This window comes from Bombus terrestris, chromosome 9, assembly GCF_910591885.1.
Source record: "Bombus terrestris chromosome 9, iyBomTerr1.2, whole genome shotgun sequence".
NCBI lineage: Eukaryota > Metazoa > Arthropoda > Insecta > Hymenoptera > Apidae > Bombus > Bombus terrestris.
Genome location: NC_063277.1, coordinates 15077272 through 15100016, shown reverse-complemented (window position 1 = coordinate 15100016; position 22745 = coordinate 15077272). Strand labels below are relative to the sequence as shown.

The window sequence follows — 22745 nt, the reverse complement described above, 5'->3', positions numbered from 1 at the left end:
TTTCATTTAACATATATGCTTATATACTCTGTTCGATTAGTAAATATTAGAAATATTTGAAACAATAAGATGACCTACCCTATTAAAGAATATGAAAAATAAAAAAAAGGGACATTATATATTAAAAGTAGATTTAAATCAAATGATTAAAAAGATAAACTTCTGAATAATTTTCGAGATCGAATCTGCGTACAGTTGAAAAAATTATAGAAAAAGAAATTGGACAGAGATTTTAAAAATATATTTCTTTGTTCTTTTTCGACAATCATTATGTTATAGTATTTTTTGTTATTTCTTATTAATATTTTATAGATATGACATCTAGGATCATTATACGCGTCTATGTACTCTTCCAACGTGACTCATTATCCATTGTCCTAAACTGTGAGTCCCCTCCAGTCCCTTCTTTCTAACTATATGGTGGGGACAACTATCAATTCTCATTGGTTACGTCAGGAACGGACGGTACTTATCGGACCCCAGTCTCAATATTATCTTTTTAAGATTGTTATTACATAAAAGTCATCTTCTTAACATTTAATAAAAACAGACAATATGTAATGTATTTTGCATTAAAGAGCGCTACAGTTTTGCAATTTGTTATTAAGGTACATTATTTTATATTTTTATTCCAAGAATCATTTAAAGGACCATAAATGAATGAAATACGTGATATATATAAGCGAGTATAAAATTTTCAAAAATTTACATTCTCTGAGTTTATTAAAGTTGTCACCCAATGTGTGTACATTCCTGATGCAGACAGGAATAGGTGGGGCGGAAACCCTCTTACTACGCACACCCCGTGAGATACTCCGCCGGAGAACATGCTTCAGAATCGAATTCACCCGTGGAAGAGTGAGCGTTAAAACAGTTTTTCATTTTCAATGTCTACTTGTTAATGTTTGAATAAATTATTGTGCATTGCTTAATAATAAGTAAAATAGTTATAACGAAATAAGAGCTGTTAAAGTCTTCGATTTTAAAAAATTCAAGGAACGTGAGATTGTAACAAGAAAGGTGATCAAAACGTAACGAAACGTCAACACTATCGTTGCAGGTAACAGTTTTTAAAGACTGTTCTAATTGTTAATAATTTTGAGAATTTTTAAGTTTAAAAAGAAAAATATCGCGAAGAGATATTACAAAGAAAATTAACAAAGAAATATCGGTAACGTCCTAAAGGAAAAGTTGAATTCTATGACAGGATAACACTCCTCGCGTGCAGCAAATATGGCCGAGTTGAAGGAGCAACCAATCAGGAGAGAGCACGATTCGATGGACGATTTTGAGCACCTCGAACACGTCCAGGATGGGCAATCAACCCACCTTGAAACTCATACCGAGAAAGTAGATAGAAGTGCGAAGGATAATTTAGATATGGATCAAGATATGATCAACTTTTCCTTGAATCAATCGTTAAATGAACCAGAAGATTCCAAAAAAGCGACGATGTTATTATTGGAGTCAGAAAAAGGGAAACCGGCTGAAGAAAGTAATTTTGAGGTTAGATCAAAGGAACCGGAATTCGACTTGTTATCAGGCAAAATAGAGGACCAATCGGACGTTATGAAAATCGAGCCGGTTACCAAACAGGCGGATGAGAAGAAGGCAGAAGACAGGCAAGAGATCGCAGAAAAGGAAGAAGTTAAGGAAACCAAAATTCCAGATCGCGAACCAGAAATTCCTCCCTCTACTGAGAAAAAATTGGATAATTCATGGAATGTTATTGAAAAATCTCCACCTGTTTCGGAGTTAATTTCGAAACCAGAGAGAAAAGCAGAAAGTGTAAGTGAGTATGTGGTTGAGCATGTAGAGAAAAAGGAACGGATCAGTGCACCAGAAACCGGGGAATCGGAATTTGAGTCCGAAATCGAAGCATCACCGGCAAAGAGTTTCAAATCGATCAAGCAGGAAGTAAGACGAGAACCAATAGAAGAAGTGGAAATTGCTCCAAAGGAGATTTTCAGTAGCATGGGAATCGGTGAGTACATTTACATTTTTAATAAATAATTAAATCGATAGTTTATAAAGGAAATAGTAATATAATTAGACTGATATTATGTGATATATATCGATATGAATAAAATAGTACATATATAAGTCATCTAATAAGGTTAAGTAAAAATTTGTTAGGTCTTATATATAGTCTTTTTTTTATTTCGATCATATATTAAGATATTTTATATTACTAGGAAGAATATTTTATAGTCAATGTTCTTGAGATGACGACCTCCAAAGTCTCGAAAGCATGAACGATTAGTACGAAATGTTAATTAATTTAGCATCTTTGCACGAAGTGAACCATGCTTCCGCTTGGCTACAGCGTCATTGCGTTTGTGAGCTGTAATGATGTGATTAGTTATTCCAAGCACATCATACACCTCTTTAAGACATCTTTACTCTTTCATCAGCTTCATAAGAAATTAATCCGCAAGAAATATCTTAATCCGAATTTTTAATAATTAGTTTTTTTTTTTAATTATTAAATGTCTTCTCAGTTTAATAAAATGCTCGAGAAAATAAACAAATGTTTCATAACAATTCAATACTAAGAAATGATTACTCACAAAAGCACTGTAAAAATTCAGACAAGAAATCATGTATTGCGTCATTTTGTACAAGAGAGAATGTGTCAGTCTTTTACGTGAAGTAGCCATTATTAATACCTTTTATTGTGTACGATTACACCATTTACGGCAAACTTAGATAATTGGTATTTCGCTTATCATTTTAATGCGATACAAATCATATCGTGGTGTCCCGAGATAGTGGCGTCTTTATACCGTTACTTATGATATATGATGTACTTAGTATAACGGTAACCAAAGATTTCGCGGTTGAATTTCTATGTAGTTTGCATATTCATGGTTCTTCTTGCTATATTAACATCTTATTACGAATAACTTATTAGATTAACATTTTTCCTTTTTTTCGATTATAATCTCTCGTACAATGCTTAAGTGCGTATTAAATAAATAATAGTGTAATAGATTCGCTATTAATAATATGTGCTATAGATTTGTTTCGAATAAAATGTCAACAGCCAAGTAACAAATTATCGATTCTTAAATATATTCGTATGTAGGTGTGTACCATTAAGGAGCTATGTAATGAGTAAGTGTATGATACTCGTTGAGTGACCGATTTTCAACTGCTTTCACTTAAACATTTCGAACAATAGCGCTCTTCAAATAATATAATTTTTATCTGGACATTTAATTTTTATTTGAAAAATGAAACAATTCTAATGTCGCACTGAAAAGTCACTAGAAAAAGAGAGAATTAAACGTTTTATATTTTTAATGAAATAGTATGTTTCTATATCTTTTTATTTATACTAGTATTTGTATAGTATATTAGGTTACACCATGAAAAAAGAGATATGTACTCATTTTGCGTGTATGGTTTCTACGTTGGATCGAAGTAACCTGTATCTTCTCACCATATTGATCCGCAGCAGGGATACCTTACGACCTCTTTTGATTGAACCAATGGGAACAGCCAAGCCCATGGGAAAATAGTCTGTATAAAGATGCATTTTACAATTAAAAATTTGCATATAATAGGCGACATATTCAATATTAAACTGTTCAAATTTATATCGATAAAATTGTAGTACTAATTGAAAATCATTCTTTATGCGCCGTGCTCTTAACTGAAGCGGCTTTTTCGTTCTTCAAGAAGATATTTTTACACATGATTTCAGTACGAAAAATTTCAGGCGCCTGACTCATGAATTATTTCCGATCGCCGTACATTATTGTAGTATGTCATGTTTTTCTTGTCAACTGTTTCAGAATACTCGCCACAAAATAATATTTTAACACTATATCTAATCATAAACTAATAGTTACCAGAGATATTTTACAAATTCAAAATATAAGGATTACTGTAGTCAATAGGAACTATAAGTTCTTAGAAAGAAATTGTGAAATGTAAACAAATAATAATTCTTTATTTTTTACTTTCTTTCAAACACAAATTATTGATTTATTCATTTCTAAAAATTTCAAATTTTTACGCAATAATTTGTTTTAGTAGATACACCTGTTTCTACTCGAATGAATTGCCTATTTATATTTTGAATTCCGCGTCATCTAATGTTTTCCACTGAAACTCACTAGACCCCTCCGGTGTTGAAGGCGCCATCTCTTATCAACAAAAGTAACTAGTTATACTTCATCCCAACCATACCCGAAGCCTTATCGCCTCCCTATACACCTAGCAATGGCGCGTCGAGGTGGTGGGGATATCTGGAACTGTCCACGGGTCGATAATACTCGTCAGTCCTGTTCTCGCCTCAAAGCATAGTGTGTCGTTAGGGAATCGCAACATCAATATTACACGAACTATTATTTTTCCCCTGATAGATTTGTTCAAAATCATTTCGTGTATCAAAGGCATATAGAATAAGTCGGAACGAGTCATTCGAATGCGAACAAGCGAGTAGAGTCAGTGAAAAAAGAATAAAAGGGTAAAAGAAACGGGGAAAGTAAGGAGCTAGTAGCAGAAAGTGCGTCGTTGCGACTATCAGAGCGGGTTGTTGGGGTAGTGTTCGAATGCGAGTCGTCCTTGGTTCGACTGAGACACAAGGTTAGGGAATAATGAGAATGGAACCGGCATGCCCTATGTCTCCTGAGAAAGAGAAAGAAGATTCCGATGTGGTTTGCAAAGAATCATGCATCGCCAATGGCAATTCTTGCTTCTGGAATATTCTTCATCCATGTATGTTAATTTTTCCATTTTTTTCTCATTTGACGTCGACTAGGAGATATAACAACATATTCAAAGTATAATATGAGTCAAGATATATAGCGAGATCATAAATTAAACCACCGAGAAGTGGTATGGATGATGAAGTGGTATGGCTGGCCTTATAGCCGCAGCTCATTTTAAGATCAAATATGTATTGCATTTCTAGGGTTTCGCACAATAAAAAATAGTGACATCTTATGATTAACGCTGTTTTATTTGAGAAAGAGCGATTGTAATGTGTAGTATAAATTTAATTTTGATATACTTTATAAAATGGATTGTTCCTGTAACTGTTTCTAGATACCGAACCCAGATCACTTTGACCTGGTGCTGTAGTGTACTGCACATATCTTTCATTTTTATTGTTCTAATATAAACAATCGTGTCGTGCAGATATATATCACGTATTGCTTGAAAATGTTTTGAAAAAATAATTGCATACGTATAACAAAACTCATATAATGTATATTATGTGTTATTATGACGTGCTTCTGGAATGTCCAAAGGTTTAGAATTTTTTCGTACGAACCTCTCAGAACTTTTTTTGCCATTATCTTTCTTAATTTGCTTGTTTTGATAAAGAAATATGTTCATTTTAATTCCTAACAGATTATACGCTATAGCCTCGTTTCATCTTGGCTCATACTATAATATGAAACAGGTAGCTTAGTGGTTTGACGTCGAAAACGAGGTGCAATTTATCATCAGTAGGGCGCGTATTAGTTACAGTAGCTTTATGATGTAATTGATAAATTATTTTACGTCTACACTATGTAAAATGGACGTATATGACAGGGATAAAGAAAATATAAAATTGCGTTTATTTAATATTATTTAATATTCTGTTAAAGAATTATAATATAATATAATATTATAGACATCGTTATGCAATGCGATTAAATACTTGTATATTAGATGAAGGAGATTTTTTACTGAAACTGTTAAGATATTGAAATTTCATTTATTGTTTTGAAGCAAGTATTAAAGTGATGTTTTTTTTTTTTTAAATACAATATTATGTATGGTTATTAGAGATAAATATTAGAGAGATAATGGAGGTAATAAATTTTCAAGGCCACAATGCTTACCAATGGGTTATAGGGTTTCATGAGAAAACAATGCCAAAGCGATCCTAATGTTCTTTAAAGAGAACATGTATTGATACATTTATGATACATGGTTAAGGTTCTTTGTTCTTTTTATGAAAATATTGATTGCTGCAGAAATTACACCATCATTTATTAATAACCTGTTTTTCATTAGTGAAACACACATAAGTATTGTTTGATATTTATGCATAGATTGAAATATTTTTTTATCCTAAATTCACGTCGTGCTTTCCAACATAAATTCACGTTGTGCTTTCCAATATAAATATGTATTTAGTACGATCTAGTTTATTACTATTTTCAATTGTTGCAATTTTCTCGAGATCTTAGAAACTTAATTAATTACAAAAATAACTTATAGAAATTATCATGCATTTATTTCCCAACAAATATTTGTTTCTTTCTTTGTACAAAAAAATCAGCACAATTCCTTTGTCTTCTATCTTATTACAATCTTTTTATTAAAAAATTCTTTTTTAACTCAACTTTAATCAGATAATGATTTTTTTGCTAATTGTATTTCTTTTAAGATAAATACTCAATAGAGGAATAAATAATAAAAAAGGACAAAGTCCTCTAATTTTAATACTGAGATAAAGCCGTATTTATCACAGGAAACTTGTTGTTTATCGTGTAAGCCATTCAGATATCACGTCGTATGCGTTATCAAATATAAAAACAAAGAGAAAGCGCGAAAAAGAGAAAAGTGAAAAACTAAATAATTATATAGCTCCGGGTGCATCGACTGTCTGACATGCGCAGTGGAAACGCGATTTGTAAGTGGGTTATTGATCGTCGACTATCAGTTTTTATAAATATATTGCACACTTTATATTGTAAATAGCAATTTTTGATAATAAAATATAAAAAAAGGACATCGATCGAATTTTTATTTTCATTCATATATGACATATACATATATAAAAAAGATATATATAAAATGATATATTTCTAAGAGATACTTAAGAGATATCTTTTATTTACTATTTTATAATTGACGGATGGGCACAGTTACAATATAAAAAAATAATTGGAGATTTTCAAGTGTTCGATATCTTATCACAAAATTATTATGGAATCTTTTTATGTTATCATATGAATTGAAGTTTGCATATTTGATTAGCAATAATCGTCGTAGTTAGATGCAAAAATAGTATCGGCGCTCGGGAAGTATAATTGAATTGACATTGTGGAAATTAGGGATAATTCATGTTGCTTCAAAATTTAAGTAGCCATTGTGTTTGTACGTGTGTCTATCTTCAAGAGTCTATTCTTTAAAAAAGAAATCACTTTTCATCAGGTGTGATCAATAAATATAACAGCTCAGCAATTATCCCTAATTACACGGAATCAATCCACGATCATGATTACATAAATTGAAAGCACAAGTTACATAAGATAAGCATATATATAACTCGAAGTAACGTTACGTATATATAACACAAGATATTCCATGTCTTTAGAAATGTTTTTGATAACAGTTATGAGATTAAGGAATGGACATTTACTCTAACAAATCTGATTTATGTATTCGCTTATCGAAAATCGCGTTGATACGCGAAGAATTCGTTTGTTGGATCTCTAATTCGAAAAACAAATATGAATAGGCATAAAATAACTACTTTCTATTTTTATGTAAATTACAGTGAAATTAATAATAACAGCCTTGTTCATTTTTTTCATAACGGTTTTGAAAGAGGACTTTTCATTAGAAATTCTCTCGTAACAAACTCTAAAATTCAGAGGGTCTGTTGACTTTTTCCTTGTGTTCTAAAATAAAATAGATCAATGATGAGTAATAAATACAAATAGTGAATGAAATAAACAGAATTAAAATAAATTAGTCTTAAATTATAGAGGAATAAAAAATTGTTCCTTCCTTTGTTATTTCTTTATCTTGTTTTCTAGATCTATGAGATTTGCGCTAGTGGTATACCGTTTTAATTTTTTATTACAAAGCTATAAAAGGTAAGAAATATTTTATTTAGACAAATTCACTGTATCATTTACCAGGGATTAGATATTACATGTGCAAATTTTAAAACAAGTCATCTGGTCGAAGTACGTAGATATCGAGATAGAGTCGAGGCCAATGATTGCGCAACACTGTGTAGTGTGCTAATTACACTGACAATGAATGCTGCCAATCGATTAGGTGCTATTTAACTGCCACTCCTGAAATCTTTTGATATATTATTCTAAAAAATTATAGGAAAATTTTTATAACTAATTTTGATATTTTTATATATGTATATGTACTAATTTCTTTGAAGAAAAAATCCAATTTAATTTTTTCAGATGACAAATTAAAAATGTTGATAGATCTTTAAGAGAATAATTTACTAAATAATAATAATAATAATAATACGCATCTCCGTTATGCAACGAGCAATTGTGCGATCAATAATTCTTATTGTTACATTTGACTAACGGGATGGGTTAAATCACCGACTGTGAGAGAAAAAATTACATAGTAGTTAGGAAATCAACAAAGCATTAGGAAATTAAAATGAACGAGAGTTTGATTTTATGCTAATGATACCGACAATGAGTGAACACGTACAACTGTTCTTGAATGAGTCTAGATTGAATACCACCATGCGGTTTTGCGGCTTTTATGTTGCATATTGGATAACGATGTAAATATTTTTACTTATCATTGATATAAAATACGCGTATTTATCGAATTTCTTTTTTTATAACATTTTTCATTAAATTGATGAGAATTATTTAACTCTCGATTGATATCGTTTCGTTGTACAACAGATGATAACTGTTTGAATTAGGCTGATTAATCTTTTTAGAATAGAATTGTTCATAAGCTTTGGACAATATTTTTTATTTATTATGTACAATAGAAACGATATTTCTGTAAGGAAGACATAGTTCACTAAAATATAAGACCAGTTTTACAACATACAAATACACTCACCATTTAACTAATTAATACGTTTAAAAAGATTAATTTTGGAGTAACCTATTTTAGTTTATATTCTATTTTTTACGTGATAAATACTATTAACGGTGTTTATCATTAAGTAATTTAACTCAGAAAATGTAGCTCAAATCGCAGTCACCTACAACCCACGATACCAGTTTATGTCGAAATCTAATAGAATCACTTTTAGAAAATACTATTACTGATAAGACTAATTTCGTAGTATTGTCATTACCACCTAATGATAAAATCCGCAATCACTTAGCTGCCAACCCAATATTATAGCGATAAAGTGTTCATTATAAAGAAATGTCATCGCTACCTTTATTATTATTATACAGCATTGAGAATATTTTTTTTATTGTTGTTGTCATTCGTCCATTTCTCACAGATCATCATAAAGTAATTATATAGAACTATAACGATCACGTAAACTAACATAATTCGATTCTGTTCTTTACAGACGCATGGTTTAATCCTGATAGACTGAATCCAAAAGGTAAGACGCCAAACTCGATGTCGATGTCCATTCGTTCGCTTCTATGTGTTGAGTAGTATATTTATGTAATCGTTATATATTTTGTCAAATTTTTTCCTTTTTTTAAAATATGTACTTGTGTTTTATGCTTCTAATACATATATAGAGTAGACGTAAGACAAAAAAAAGGGGAGGGGGCGAGAGAGAACGCTATCTGTGATTTATTTATTGTATATAAGATGACCCACTTGGAGTTTATAGAAGTATTTCTATAAATAAGTATAATAAATATAAAATACAGCTTTAATGAAAAAAAGGTATCGTTTTCGTGTCGATTATATCCAGTTCAATTTTTGATGTAATGAAACTGGACAATTGATAAATGTTTCGATAGAAAGCATTTTTAGTAAAAATGATATCCTACTTTTTGTATTCTTTAATCCTGCTGTATCTTTTGGTGTCATTTTCGATTTTGATAATGAAGCCGACCAGTCCAATGCCTTTTTATCGTCAAGAATGTCCCTGTTTTGTGCTCTTATTTGCTGAAACAAGAGTGGCATTGAAATGAGAAATATACCTACAAATTCAAAGACCGTAGTAGGATTAAGATAACTTTTATACAGAGAAATTATCCGAAATTTGATGTAAAGCCACGTTGAGACAAGTTCATTGTTAAGTGAATTATAATTACTATAATTCATGCACTTTTAAGGCAAAGATTTTATTTGTCATCGAATTTGCTAAAATATGAAAGATCGCAGAATTTTCAATGGTAAATCGAACAATAAACAGCTTGCAACAATTACTTATATCTATGTATACTATATGAACGAAAGACCTTTGTACTGGCTGTATAATTCCCTCTACGAGATTGCATATTTTTTATCTAAACACTTTAGCATCGTGTTTTCTTTCTTATATGTATTATTCCGTACGTGTAATTCGTTGTTGACCAATAATTTAACACTATAACTCCAATATATTCAACGGAAACAAGAATACAAGAGAATTGTACCATATAAATCATTTTCATCAGACAATGAAAATGCAGACGCAGCAAGACTCTCGGAAATCGTTATTTCATGGGTAAAGTTGTACATTCACTACGTCATTCATGTCGCCAACTTGTGAAACGTTATTTTCGTTGCAAAGTCTGATGATAAGTATTCAAAGTACAAGGAGAGTTATCAAGACACCACTTTGATCGTACAATAGCTTACTTTTATCGAACTTCCTTCTAAAGACATTAACGATTCTTGTTTCTTTGTACTCCAATATATCTCTATGAGCAACTTTAAATATAATATACTATCATTCGAAAGCTTGGGGTCATTATATGACCTTTGTATCTAATCTCTGTTTTGATAAAAATGACGGACGGAATTTCACACATTCGCAAAATTTGTTATTAAATCTCTCTTGAATTAATAAGAAATTAATTAACCTCGACAAATCTTTGAAAATCTATACATAAATATGACTTCTCATTGGAATGTATTGTTCGTAATAGTTCGACTGCGAATATTTATACAAATTTACATTTCTCATGAATGTATAAACATTTACCAATTAAATATATAAACGGACTAAAGAAAAAGTACTGAAAGAAATATTTTAACGAATTATCAACTATTACTACTTTTTACTATACTATATTTAATAATAGGTAACATATCTTTGCTTCAAGATATTAGCACAAAATGGCACGTGATTATTGACATAGTTCTTGTTGTAATTTCAGAAAAATCGACTCCATCAGTGGCCCTATAGATATACGAGGATAGTACTTAGAATCTGGTTCCTTTGTTCCCTCGAGTGTCAGTGGTATTGATTTTCCCTTTGAAGACTACACAGGCAAGAGCAATCTATGTATGTGTGTATGGGTCAAGTACCTCGTGAAGAGTACATACCAAAGAAGTCTGAGTTGTGACTATTGTTGGATGCTTGCATTTAGGATGATATTGGAACGATATTAATCCTCTGAGGTTCGATGACCTGGCTATGAATTTTTGTAGACTCCTCTGACGTCAATCGTTTGTGTGTTTCGTCATGATAATTCAATCTAGCACGTAGAGTGTCGATTGCAATCTAGTAATTGCACAATATGTTGCTCTGACAGTTTGGATCCGCTTCTCGAATCTTGAGTTCTATGTTGCGATCAGCTAACTTCCTTAACGACTGTGGATAAAGCTACTAGCAACAGTTGATTGTGTTACTATTGTGTCTTGATTTGCGACTTGGAAAATTTTGCGTTGGATAACTCGCGTGAGAAATAGAGGATCTTGCCAATTATCTATCGCGTCATTCACAAATGTTACTTGACAATGTTAGGTCTAGGTGATCTGAGTAGACTAGATAGACCCGATGAATGTTGTCCCAAAATTTTCTATATTAATTCTCGACACTTTGTTAATTTTCGTTAAATTTCAGTTTTTCTTTTTCAATCCTCAATTGAAAATGTACAAAATAATTTAGAGATTATTCACATAGCTGTATAATATGTATTATACCTATCTATTATAATATGTATTATACAGGCTGTTTCTCTACAAACTGCGAGGACTTAATCTATAGGAAAAAATAAGGTAAAAAGTGTTATATAAAGTTCGTCAATAAATATTTTGTTACAGAGTTATAAACAAATATCGTATGCATGAAACAGGTAACAAAACATTTTCTATTATAGCAAACAGAATATCAACTGTGTTTATCTGATTTGCGTAGTTACCTGCTTTTTATGATGCTCTAATATCCTTGCTTATTCTAATATTTTTTCTAGCCGTTAGTACTGAACTATTAAATACAGTAAGGATAGTTATTTTTTATTATTATTATATTCTACAACTATTTTAACAACACGGAATTGTTACTGCACAATAAAAAAATATGTAATTACGCTGACAAAATAATACGATTGACTTTTCTGTGCTGGAATAGAAAATGCGTTGTTACCTGTTTCATGCATACGATATTTGTTTATAACTCTGTAACAAAGTGTTTACTCACAAACTTTATATAACATCCTTTTCTTAGTTTTGCCTATAGGTTAAGCTGTCGCATTTTATCGGGGAAAAAAGTGGGACATCCTGTATGTTACGGTATGTTTAGTATATAAAAAAAAGTACTCATTCAGGAAGTTTCCTCAAATGAAAACAATCAAACATCGAGCATTCAAAAACATATGTCTAAACATACAACCAATGTATCACTTCTAATCTATTCGGAACAAAACAACACCCTTTTCAATCACCAACCAAGACATTGTTCATCGTATTTCCAATTCAGGTCTGGGTCAAGCAACTGATATTGTCTCGTATCTCCTCAGATATCCCCCTAGTTCAACATATTCACCCTATACACGCAAGATCCGTGTTTCAGTCGCTTTGTAAACCATTTAAACGAGCCCTTTACATTTTTACAAAGGAATCTTGTCCCTTTTGTTCCCGTTCATTGAAATTTCGATGCAGTCGGACAGATTCGTGTCGCGGTTAGAATCCAAAAAAGCCGGAGACGATTGGCGGCCGTAGCCGGGTTTAAATATAGTATCCGGCCGGGTTTGAGGCTGTTGGTGTTCTGCCAGAAATCTCGAAGGGAACTCTTGCTTTTCGCTCGGCGAGCCCGCAGTCTATCTCTACCGCGGAGTGTGTGCCGCGTTTCTACGTTGATTTTCCTAGGAAGGTTTTCTTCATCGCCGTGTACGATCCGTTTATCCTCTCGCCGCCGGTGTCTTCTCTCTTCGAGGTGTCCCTCGAGCTCTAGAGGAGGGAGGAAGAAGCGGAGACAAGGGAGGGAAACATGGCAATCACGAGGGAGGAACGTGAGTAAGAGTGTCACAAAGGGTTGTTTGAATCTGAATTGATAGAGATGCAGGTATATACAGCGAGGAGGTTGATAGGTTGCCAGTTTGAGAAAGAAACTGCGCAGGCGTGGTTACATCAGAGATCCGGGGTGGGGTTTTTTGGAAATGTTAATGATTTTTGCGATCCACTGAAAACAGGACTGAAATCTTAGGGTTCAACTATGACAAATCGAAATTTCGAAGAATTTGAGGAATAGGAGGCAGTAATTGTTTGGTTGGTTAGATATTGATTGATTGATTGATTTGCAATCAGAAAACTAGGAATTTTATTGTTTGAAGTCGATCGAAAGCGAAAGCTTTTGATAATACCGGTAATCGGAGTTCCTTGGATCAAACTAGAAATTCAGCAAAGATATCAGGACCACGAATTTTTCGATTGTTTAAGGATTGAATTGGTACTAATTGTAAGAGTTAGACTTCTAGTGAAGGATTAAATTATTTAAAAGCTGAATCAAATAGTCTGGAGAGAATATCTGAATTAGATTATTGAATGAAGCGAACCTTTCAGAGGGCTAGTATAATTGATATATTTATTTGAAGATATTTCGACGAAATATTGGAGAAAGAACAGCGTAGCTGTTATGAGAACCTTTTGTTAATAATTCTTTTTGAGTACTTTTAAAGAACAGAGCATTGCACTGTTTGCTTTGAAACACTGTTACTTTTAGCGCTTGGACGCGATCCAAAGCAGCCAAAAGAATCGAATTCTTTGTCAAATCTCATCGAGAAAATCGATACCGTCTCGTGAAACTTATCCTGCCTGAAGCCACTGTCGCATTGCGACAGTTCCGCTGGAAGATGAATACGAAACCGTTTAAAAAATATCTCAAATCGTTTCACGATACTCTGGATAATATTCTTCTTCGCGTATCAAAATCTTAAGAATAGGAAATAGGAAAAAACTGAGATTCTCATTTTTCTAACGTCAGTCAATAATACAGCAGAAAATGACTTCATTTTCTTGCGAGAGTGAAACTCACAAATCATCACATATTATAGTAAAAAATATTTTCTTCTTACTTTAATAAAATTTTACGTCAGAAATACTTTCCTGGATTGACGAGTTTTATATGTAATTTAAGAAACCTTCGCGTGTACAACACGAATATGATAGCAGGAAAAGAGGGATGGTAATTCTGAGTCAGGTATATGGTGTATAATTTCCTATGGGGGGAAAGAAGCAAATGAAGGGTGAATTCGTGGAGGGTAAAATATCCGTTGGAAGGTATATTTCTGGGGATAGTAAGGGACGTCGAGGCAACGGCCGACACTGCGACGCCGGGCATCGCACTACCAGAGACATCTTATTGATTTTCTACCGCCAAACCGCGCCCGAACGTTCCCCTCTTTTCCTTCGATACGTGATACTTATGCACGACGTATCTCTATCTTTCTCGCTCTATTAAATTCTGTCCACGTCTGGATTTGTCCCAACTCCGACTCTGATTGAACCTCTTTAAGAGTTCGATACGTCTGGATCACGCAAACAATTATATGAATGTTAATATCTTATTGTTGCAGCCTCTAGAATCGGTCGTACAGGAACTGTTCGATAAAGAACATGAAGAGGATATTCGAAGATTTTCTATAGTTTGATATTTTTAATATATGCGCCCGAGAATCAATTAGGGCAAAATATGTACTATTAGTGGAAATGAAAAAGACACAGACTACGTTTTAAATTATATTCGAAATATTTAATAGATGTTTCAGTATGAAGGGGGATTAATTTAGAGAATTACATTTCAAAATATGCGTTTGCCTATATTTTTAACACTTTTAAAATAATAATATCTAGAATTTCTATATGAATATTTTACAATTTTAAAGAATATTGCCCTTTAAGTATTCAATACATATTTTAGTATGGGAGAGGATTATTCTAGAGAATTAAATTTACAGAGAATTCAAATTTTCACAGTTCTTTACAATTTTGAAAAATATTGTCCCTCGAATATCATCGTTGTAAACATTTCCTAAGTATTTTAGCATACCTATCCTGCTAAATGTCGAATAGAAACTGATGCCAATTGACTAAAGCAGCAGCTTGATTATAATGCAGTAAACGATCAGAATATAATATTCAATTCTGCTCATGCTCAGTTACACGACGGGCTGAGCTTGCACGCATATTTCCACGGCATATTATATCATATAGATTTCCATACAGAGTCTTCTGGTTGACATATTACACATCCGTTATAGTTCCTTTACAACCGGTCGCCGTGGAGGCATCAAATTTACAAAAGAAACGATAAAATACCATGATATTCGCTTATTTTCGCATTCTTCTGCATATCTATTGCGACTAATCACTCTTGATATTGTTGATCTTTAAAAATTCTATGACAGCAAAGACACTTTTAAAAGCTTTCAAATGCTTTAAAAGTACAAGATTAAATCTTCAAATTGCTGGTGAATTTTAGATTGAAGAGGATTGGATTTTCAACGAAATAGAACTTGTTCGATCAGGAATTGGAACAGATGACATAAATTCATTTGGCAGAATTACACGACGTTGAAGAGGCCTTGGAAATCGTTTAATAGACCGTCCTTTTTGGATTAGAGACAAAGCCGATGGCAAAATTCAAGAATTCACTAGGTCTCTATTATTAGGGTACCTTCAAGGCTGTTGACAATCGGTTCTTGTCATTAATCATGATTCCTCGTATGTTTAATTATTTCATTATTCATCGTTTGTCTAAAATGTATTAACTCTAGAAAATTGTAAATCTATAATGTACGTTAAGTTTTATTGTTAATGCAATCAGAAGCGCAAATAGATACAAAATATGTATATTAGGACTCAAGGAAGACGGTAAGAGGAAAGCAATGTAAGATACTTCTCATGATCGCAAAACATGATACCAAAATAATACCATTGAGTACTCTATTGAGAGCTTCATAACATGAAAACTGATCCATATCCTGACTTACAGTCGAATGAAAATTAAACGCATTTATAAAAATAACTTTTGTGACAGTTTCACAACTTAGTGATTTAATTAAACACAGTTCTATAATTCTAGATACAGCTCGAACAATTGCGTAATATAATGAAAGTACCACTACAAAAAAATTTATTTATAAAGCTATCAGATTAAATATAAATGTCATTAAAATAACACCAAGATAAAAAGAACGAAATATCAGAACGATCCGTTTAAGGAAAAGATGTAACAAATGATAACAAAAATATTCTCACGATTTTTAAGGAAGTTTGATAATGTCAAAGTAGTTTATTAAAGCAAGGTAAAAGTTACAGCCATTACTCGTACATCAATCGTGATTAATGAAGTACTCTTCTAACGATTTACATTTCCTTGCCCACCTTCCACTTCAGTGACTATTACGATTACAGTGACTATTTATTTACGATTACTCTACCGGTTCCCTTTCCTCGTTTTCCTCCCATTCTAACTCGCTAGTATCTGTTTCCCTCTCCTACTCCTCATGCATACGTATCTTTGTAACATCACGAGGCATATAGAGAGCTCCATGTGTAAACGAAGCCGCGGAGAGAGGTGGCAGTTCTTGCTCAGCTTTCCTCGCTTTCGACTTCTTTTATACCATATCCTCTGCTCGTTCGTCGAAAATGGTACGAAAAAACAATTTAAGAACAGCCATTGAGGAGCTTCCCGACAGAGGTACCGGTGAGTCTTTGTCTTTTCTCTAGGAAAAAATCGATCTTCGACAGGATTTGTTAACATATGGTTCAGGAGCACGTGTTCGTACGAAAATATTGAGATGGATGGATTTTACTTGGTCTGTATTGAATGTAAGCTTGAGAATTTTAATAAATGGTATAATATTAATAATGTTTCTGTTATGATTTTGATCAGTTTTGGATAATACCTATATTGAACTTGTCTCAACATTCGAAGATTTTATGTAGAAAAAAAAGATGATATCTGAACGTGGAATTTGTGATTTTAAGAAAATGGTCAACCTGTATATGTTATATGAAAATGGTCTCCATGTATATGTTACTGTATGTGTAGTTCTGTATACTATTCTTATTGCATATTTCCTGGATATCAAAACATGATGTTTTTTTTTATTATTACGTATATTTGTGAATTAATAGGAATGTGAAAGCACTGGGTATTGCAATAGATTACATAATGAAAGTATAATAATTGCGAATTTGAAGATTCTAATAACGGTGTATTTTTTGTTTCGTTTTAGTGGCAGCTTTAATTTATTGGCGCGATCCAAAGAAATCAGGCCCCGTGTTCGGGTGCATACTCGGCGTGCTCCTCTCGCTGGCCTACTTCAGCTTGATAAGTGTTCTTGCTTATTTGTCACTTCTTATCCTCACAGGCACCGTTGCCTTTAGGATTCACAACACCGTTCTTCAAGCTATTCAGAAAACTTCCGATGGGCATCCTTTCCAGTAAGTATCCTGGTTTCATAGATAAAAGTCGATAAAAATGAAATTTCTTACCCTAAAGAAAGAATTTTTCATTTGCCTTAAAACGCCAGAAATATGAAACTTTTTGAAGATTAAGCAATTTCAGAAAAATTTGTGAAAAAGATTAAAATCTAAGCAATAACATATTGACAAGTTACTTATAATTTTAGGAACATTTTGGAAATGGATTTAACATTGCCCGCGGAGAAGGTGCACGAAGTGGCAGACGTGGCTGTTGCACACTTAAACGCAGCGGTCAGTGAACTTCGTAGGCTCTTCCTTGTCGAGGATTTCGTCGACTCTTTAAAATTTGGTGTCCTTCTTTGGTGTCTCACCTACGTCGGTTCTTGGTTCAATGGCATGACTCTAGTCATAATTGGTAAATTTTGTAAATTTCTTAAATGTTCCGTTTTATGTTTTAATACAAGTCATACTAAGTATGTGATTTATCAAATGTTATGAAAATATGTTCAATCAAGACATTCTTAGTTTTCCTCTGTCTCTACAGTCAGGAAATAGTTGTACGTATACTTATCTAGAAATATTAATAGAACTGACGTCTTAACGAAATATTCAGCGTCAAGAGACTAAATTTGCAGTTTAACGGCATGTCCGCACCCTCACTGAAATTTATAATGAGGTCATTGTTCTCGTTGAGCAATGTTAGAGCCCTCTTAATATTATCTAGACTATGTGATTGTTCGATATAAGCATAAATTTTGAAAAATCTAGCGCATTCTATAACCAATTCAATTGATCTTTTCTTAGGAGTGGTTGCCTTATTCACACTGCCGAAGGTCTATGAGACAAATAAGGCACAAATTGACCAGAATCTAGCACTGGTACAAAGCAAAATTAACGATCTCACTACTAAGTAAGTTACAATTCATCAAATAATCTTCAGTATTTCACGCGTTTTAAAATAAAAAAAACAGACTTTTTTTTCTCAGATAATTCTGTATTATCCCGTATTATCTGATTTCAACACTGGATAAAATAATTTAATTACAACAATATTTTCTTAGAAGTATTTTCCTATAATTGTAAATAAAGTAAAATATCGCCTGATCATGTATTAAATTGCGAATAGATTATATTTTGAAAGTAGCATATGTTCCCCCTGTAATCAGGCATTTGTTGCATAAAATATTAACGTTGCTTCGTGACAAATATAGAGTGAAAATGCCACTAATGGTCCCCCGACTACTAACTGGCACTTATCGTTTTGATAGTAGATGTCCATCACGGTGCAGGACTCATTAAAATGATATTTTGAACTGGTTTTCTGTGTAAAGGGAAATGGGAATAGTTCTGTTCTCTTACGTACTATACATTTACATATATAATTTGTATAAATATATTCATATTGCTAAATTAGAAGATGCATATCAATTTTCATTTAAAAAATAAAATAAAAAATGGTATTTTTCATACAAATATAAATTCAAATTTTTGTAAAAACATCTATATTTCAATTGTCGTTTCAGAGTGAAAGCTGCGATACCGTTTGGCAAGAAAGAGCCAAAGAAGGAAGAATAAATGTGAGAATATATCATCACGCGGGGGCAAAAGAAGCTTAAGCGAATTTGTCGGACAATTGCGGAATCCATGCAAGAACGAAATACAGAGTGGTCACGTAAGAGAACCGAAACGATAATGCAGAAGAACAAAATGAAATTAAAAAAGAAAATAGAGAACAAAACATATGAAGATCGAACGAAGAATGGTGAAAGGGAAATATTTAGCAAAATTTGCAGAGTACTCGAAGAAACTAAACAACGGAGAAAAGATGAAATGTAACAACAGCGTCAAAAAGAAGAGCACAATGAAGACATAAATATATACATATATATATATACATATATATATATAATACATATATATTATATTATATTATATATATATATATATATATATTATAAATAATATACCACGAAAACGAAAGATACAGAAAAATCAAGTTCTTAGCATTGTAAGATTTAAAGTAACTGGATAATTTTTTTAAATTCTGAAATTCCTATGTATGAAAAAATAAAAAATCGTAAAAGAGTAGCTACAATAGAGCATGGCTTGCAAAGAAATTGTAATGGAAGATTATTGAAAATATATGTATATGTAAAAAAATGAAGAAGAAAAAATAAAATTAGGATGGGTATTTCCAGAAGAACAAAGAGTTGGAAATGTGAAAAATCGCAATGAAGGAAACACTGCTTTGGAAAAAAGAACAGCGAGAAAAGATTACAAGGTAATAAGGAAAAGAATGCCTTTTCTCAATATTTTGGGGATCGGCAGCTGGATTTCAATGTCCGACGATGTCGTAATGCGAGTTTTCCTTTTCTCGATCTATACAAGCTGTCCCTGTTAATCGAAATAAATGGAAAGAAGTAACATTTAGCGATTATGTTAATTTGTTGCAACGCGAGAGGCGAATAGAGCCCTTTGGTGTACTCTATGCAAAAACCATGAACGGTGCAATGCGTGTGTCTCTTAGGGGGTTCCCGGTTTTTCTTCCTTTTTTTTGTTTTTTTCCTCGCACTCTCCCACATCAGTCCAAACTGATCTTTCTTCTTTAAATAGAATGATATGCGGTCCCATTGAGATCAATCATGATTAATCATTTAGTTCTTAGAAAAAATTTTTTTAATTTCATAATAGAAGTTATTCAGAGATATCTTTGGCACAAAGATGGCGAGAGGGGTGTTTTCCTTTTTCTTCTTTTAGCCATTAGCGTTTGAAATTTGTACTTTTCACCTTTTTTCTTTTTCTGATTGCATATTCGTCAAGATGGCTGAAATTGATAGTTTGTTTTGTAATAAAATATTGGTCTGTCTCTCATTTTTAGTAGTCTTACAATAAATTCAAACGAATACTGTTTACAAACTTGAATTTTATAATAAGAACTTTATGTAATGCTGTTTTATTCTTTAACATCACATAATAAATGCACGCATTGGAACGTACGATACTAATATTACATGAATATATTCAAATGTTAAGAATGAAATAATATAGGTGTCTTAAAGATATATGGAAAATCTTTTTGTTTTCAATAAATTTTGTTTATCTTCAACGATCTAGATAATTTCGTTATGAGAAACTGATCTAAAATCCATTTTAATATTTATTTTAAACAAAGTCTTCTAAGATTTCTACTACTTTTTTCAGTATGCGACTTTAAATCAGTTTCCTGGATTTTTATTTGTAACATAATATTCGTACTTGCTTTTAGAAGCATGTAAATATACATTCTACTTTTCTGTTTTTAATTTTGTTTCTTTAATAAAACATATTGACGACTATTCCCGTTTTCAGCTCAACCGGTATTTTCAAAAATGATTTATTTATGTTGTTTATAATATGTTCTTTAAGCTGCGTATAAAACACGTTACAACTTATATCTTACAATATATACGCATATTTACAAATACATTGCATCAGTATAAGTTAATACATCAAGAAATAAGGTTTATATAATTGTAAATACAGATCTTGAAATTTTATCAATTGTTTTAGCAAAAGCCTCTCGCTCTTTTTGCTACTGTTAAATGTTTCGATTAAAAAATAAACGAAGGAAAGGATAATTGTTAATAGTAACAGTCAAATATGACCTTGAGAAAATAATTTAAAAACTTCTACTTTATATATAATTAATTGCCTTTAAAAAGTCATTTTTTTATACAGGGGAAGAATGCGTTACATATGTATGAGTGGATGTAAAAAAGAGGGACAAATAGACTGAGATAATAAAGAAAGATAAATTAGAAAGTTATTCGTTGTTGATGGTGTTACGAATGTTGCATATCTTGATTTAGTTTCTTAAATGACACTATAAATAATGTATGGGTACTATTTAATTAAAAATCTATTGATTTTTAATATATATAAGATTTCGAGTTTCTATGAAGTTTACATGTAAAAATTTACCAGTTCTTTTCAATTACGTTGTACGAAGGATCAATTATAATTTGTATTATATTTGAAAATTTATTCTTTAAAAAATAAAACTTTTATTACTTTTATTATTTTACCACGAGCTGTTAAGAAAACAGTTTGTTTTAGTAAATTATATTGTTAATTGGTAATTAATTTGCCTTTATACAACAATATACATTATCGTTTTATAATCAATAGTTTCATGGTTTTCAATTAATGGTCAATTGGAAATTTTTGTTGCTATAATATTCTATTTTATCAACACAGATAGTAGTTAATATGCGTCTTTTTCGATCATGATCTTTCAATTATTTTTACAATACTGATAAACAATCAGTTTTTTCAATGAGGTTATTTTTGTATTTGATGATTGAATACTGTTAAAATCATTGCAATATTATTGCAATAGCAAGACATTATAAAAGGTGACTCTTTTTACAGTAATATGATTTTAACCAAGAGACAATTTAAAAAGCGATTTTTTTAGTAATCGTTAGTGGGTCCGCATATCACTCGATTTCTGTGTCATCGCTCATTAATAATTCTTGAAAAACACACACATGTGAGAATGATGAACGAGCGCGTGTGTATGTGAGTATGTGAGATTTAAAGAAGTAGCGCCGTCTGTTTTTTCTTCGGCGTTTTCGAAGATTTCTTTCTTCGAGCAATACAATTATCGCTATCACATTATTAAGTGTAATTATATAGTTAAACATTACGATTGAAAATTGTTGGCTGAATTGCGAATTTTTATTATAATATCGTTCCAAGGAAATCGACGCTGGTACCTGGAAATTTCATCCAAATTTTTTTCATCGTGTAGCATCGTTGATCGATGTATCGTGAAGCATTAAAGGTTCATTCGCATGATTCCTTACGATGATACGATTTGACAGAGTCTCGATGAAATTCGATAATAGGTACCACCGTTAATCTTTACTTCAAAATATAACGTCCGCAAATGAGACGACTACGATGGGAAAGAAATGCGAGAAAAATAGACAGAGACGGAAGAAGAATCTTTATCAGAATGCAAATTGTAATACGCGTATCGCTTATTGACGTTTTCATTATCGCATCTGCATCCGCACGATTAATTTATAAATAAATTATATTAAATAAGACACTGAATTACGCGATTTGCTTTCTTCATATCCTCCATAATATCTAGAACAAATCAACTAATATAATATTCTAAAATAGTAAGTAGCCATTTTATTATATAATATTTTTGACGATAAGATAAAGCAGCTATA

At 31.9% G+C, this 22745-nt stretch overlaps 1 protein-coding gene across 7 annotated transcripts; it reads left to right on the top strand.

Annotated features, from left to right (window-relative positions):
• The first annotated feature begins 791 nt into the window (after positions 1-791).
• On the top strand, positions 792-22620 carry LOC105666097 (reticulon-1-A). 7 transcript variants are annotated; one of them, XM_012312202.3, is made up of 7 exons: positions 793-1060; positions 1208-1984; positions 9269-9304; positions 17331-17538; positions 17727-17935; positions 18325-18430; positions 19044-22620. In XM_012312202.3, the coding sequence occupies exons 2-7, from the start codon at positions 1234-1236 to the stop codon at positions 19093-19095; spliced, it is 1362 nt and encodes a 453-aa protein (XP_012167592.1). In that variant the 5' UTR covers positions 793-1060; positions 1208-1233; the 3' UTR covers positions 19096-22620. The 7 variants fall into 7 exon arrangements, with proteins under 7 accessions (XP_012167593.1, XP_012167592.1, XP_012167591.1 ...); XM_012312201.3 differs by having other exon boundaries at positions 793-1984; XM_012312204.3 differs by lacking the exons at positions 793-1060; positions 1208-1984 and adding an exon at positions 4276-4728.
• The last annotated feature ends 125 nt before the right edge of the window (positions 22621-22745 follow it).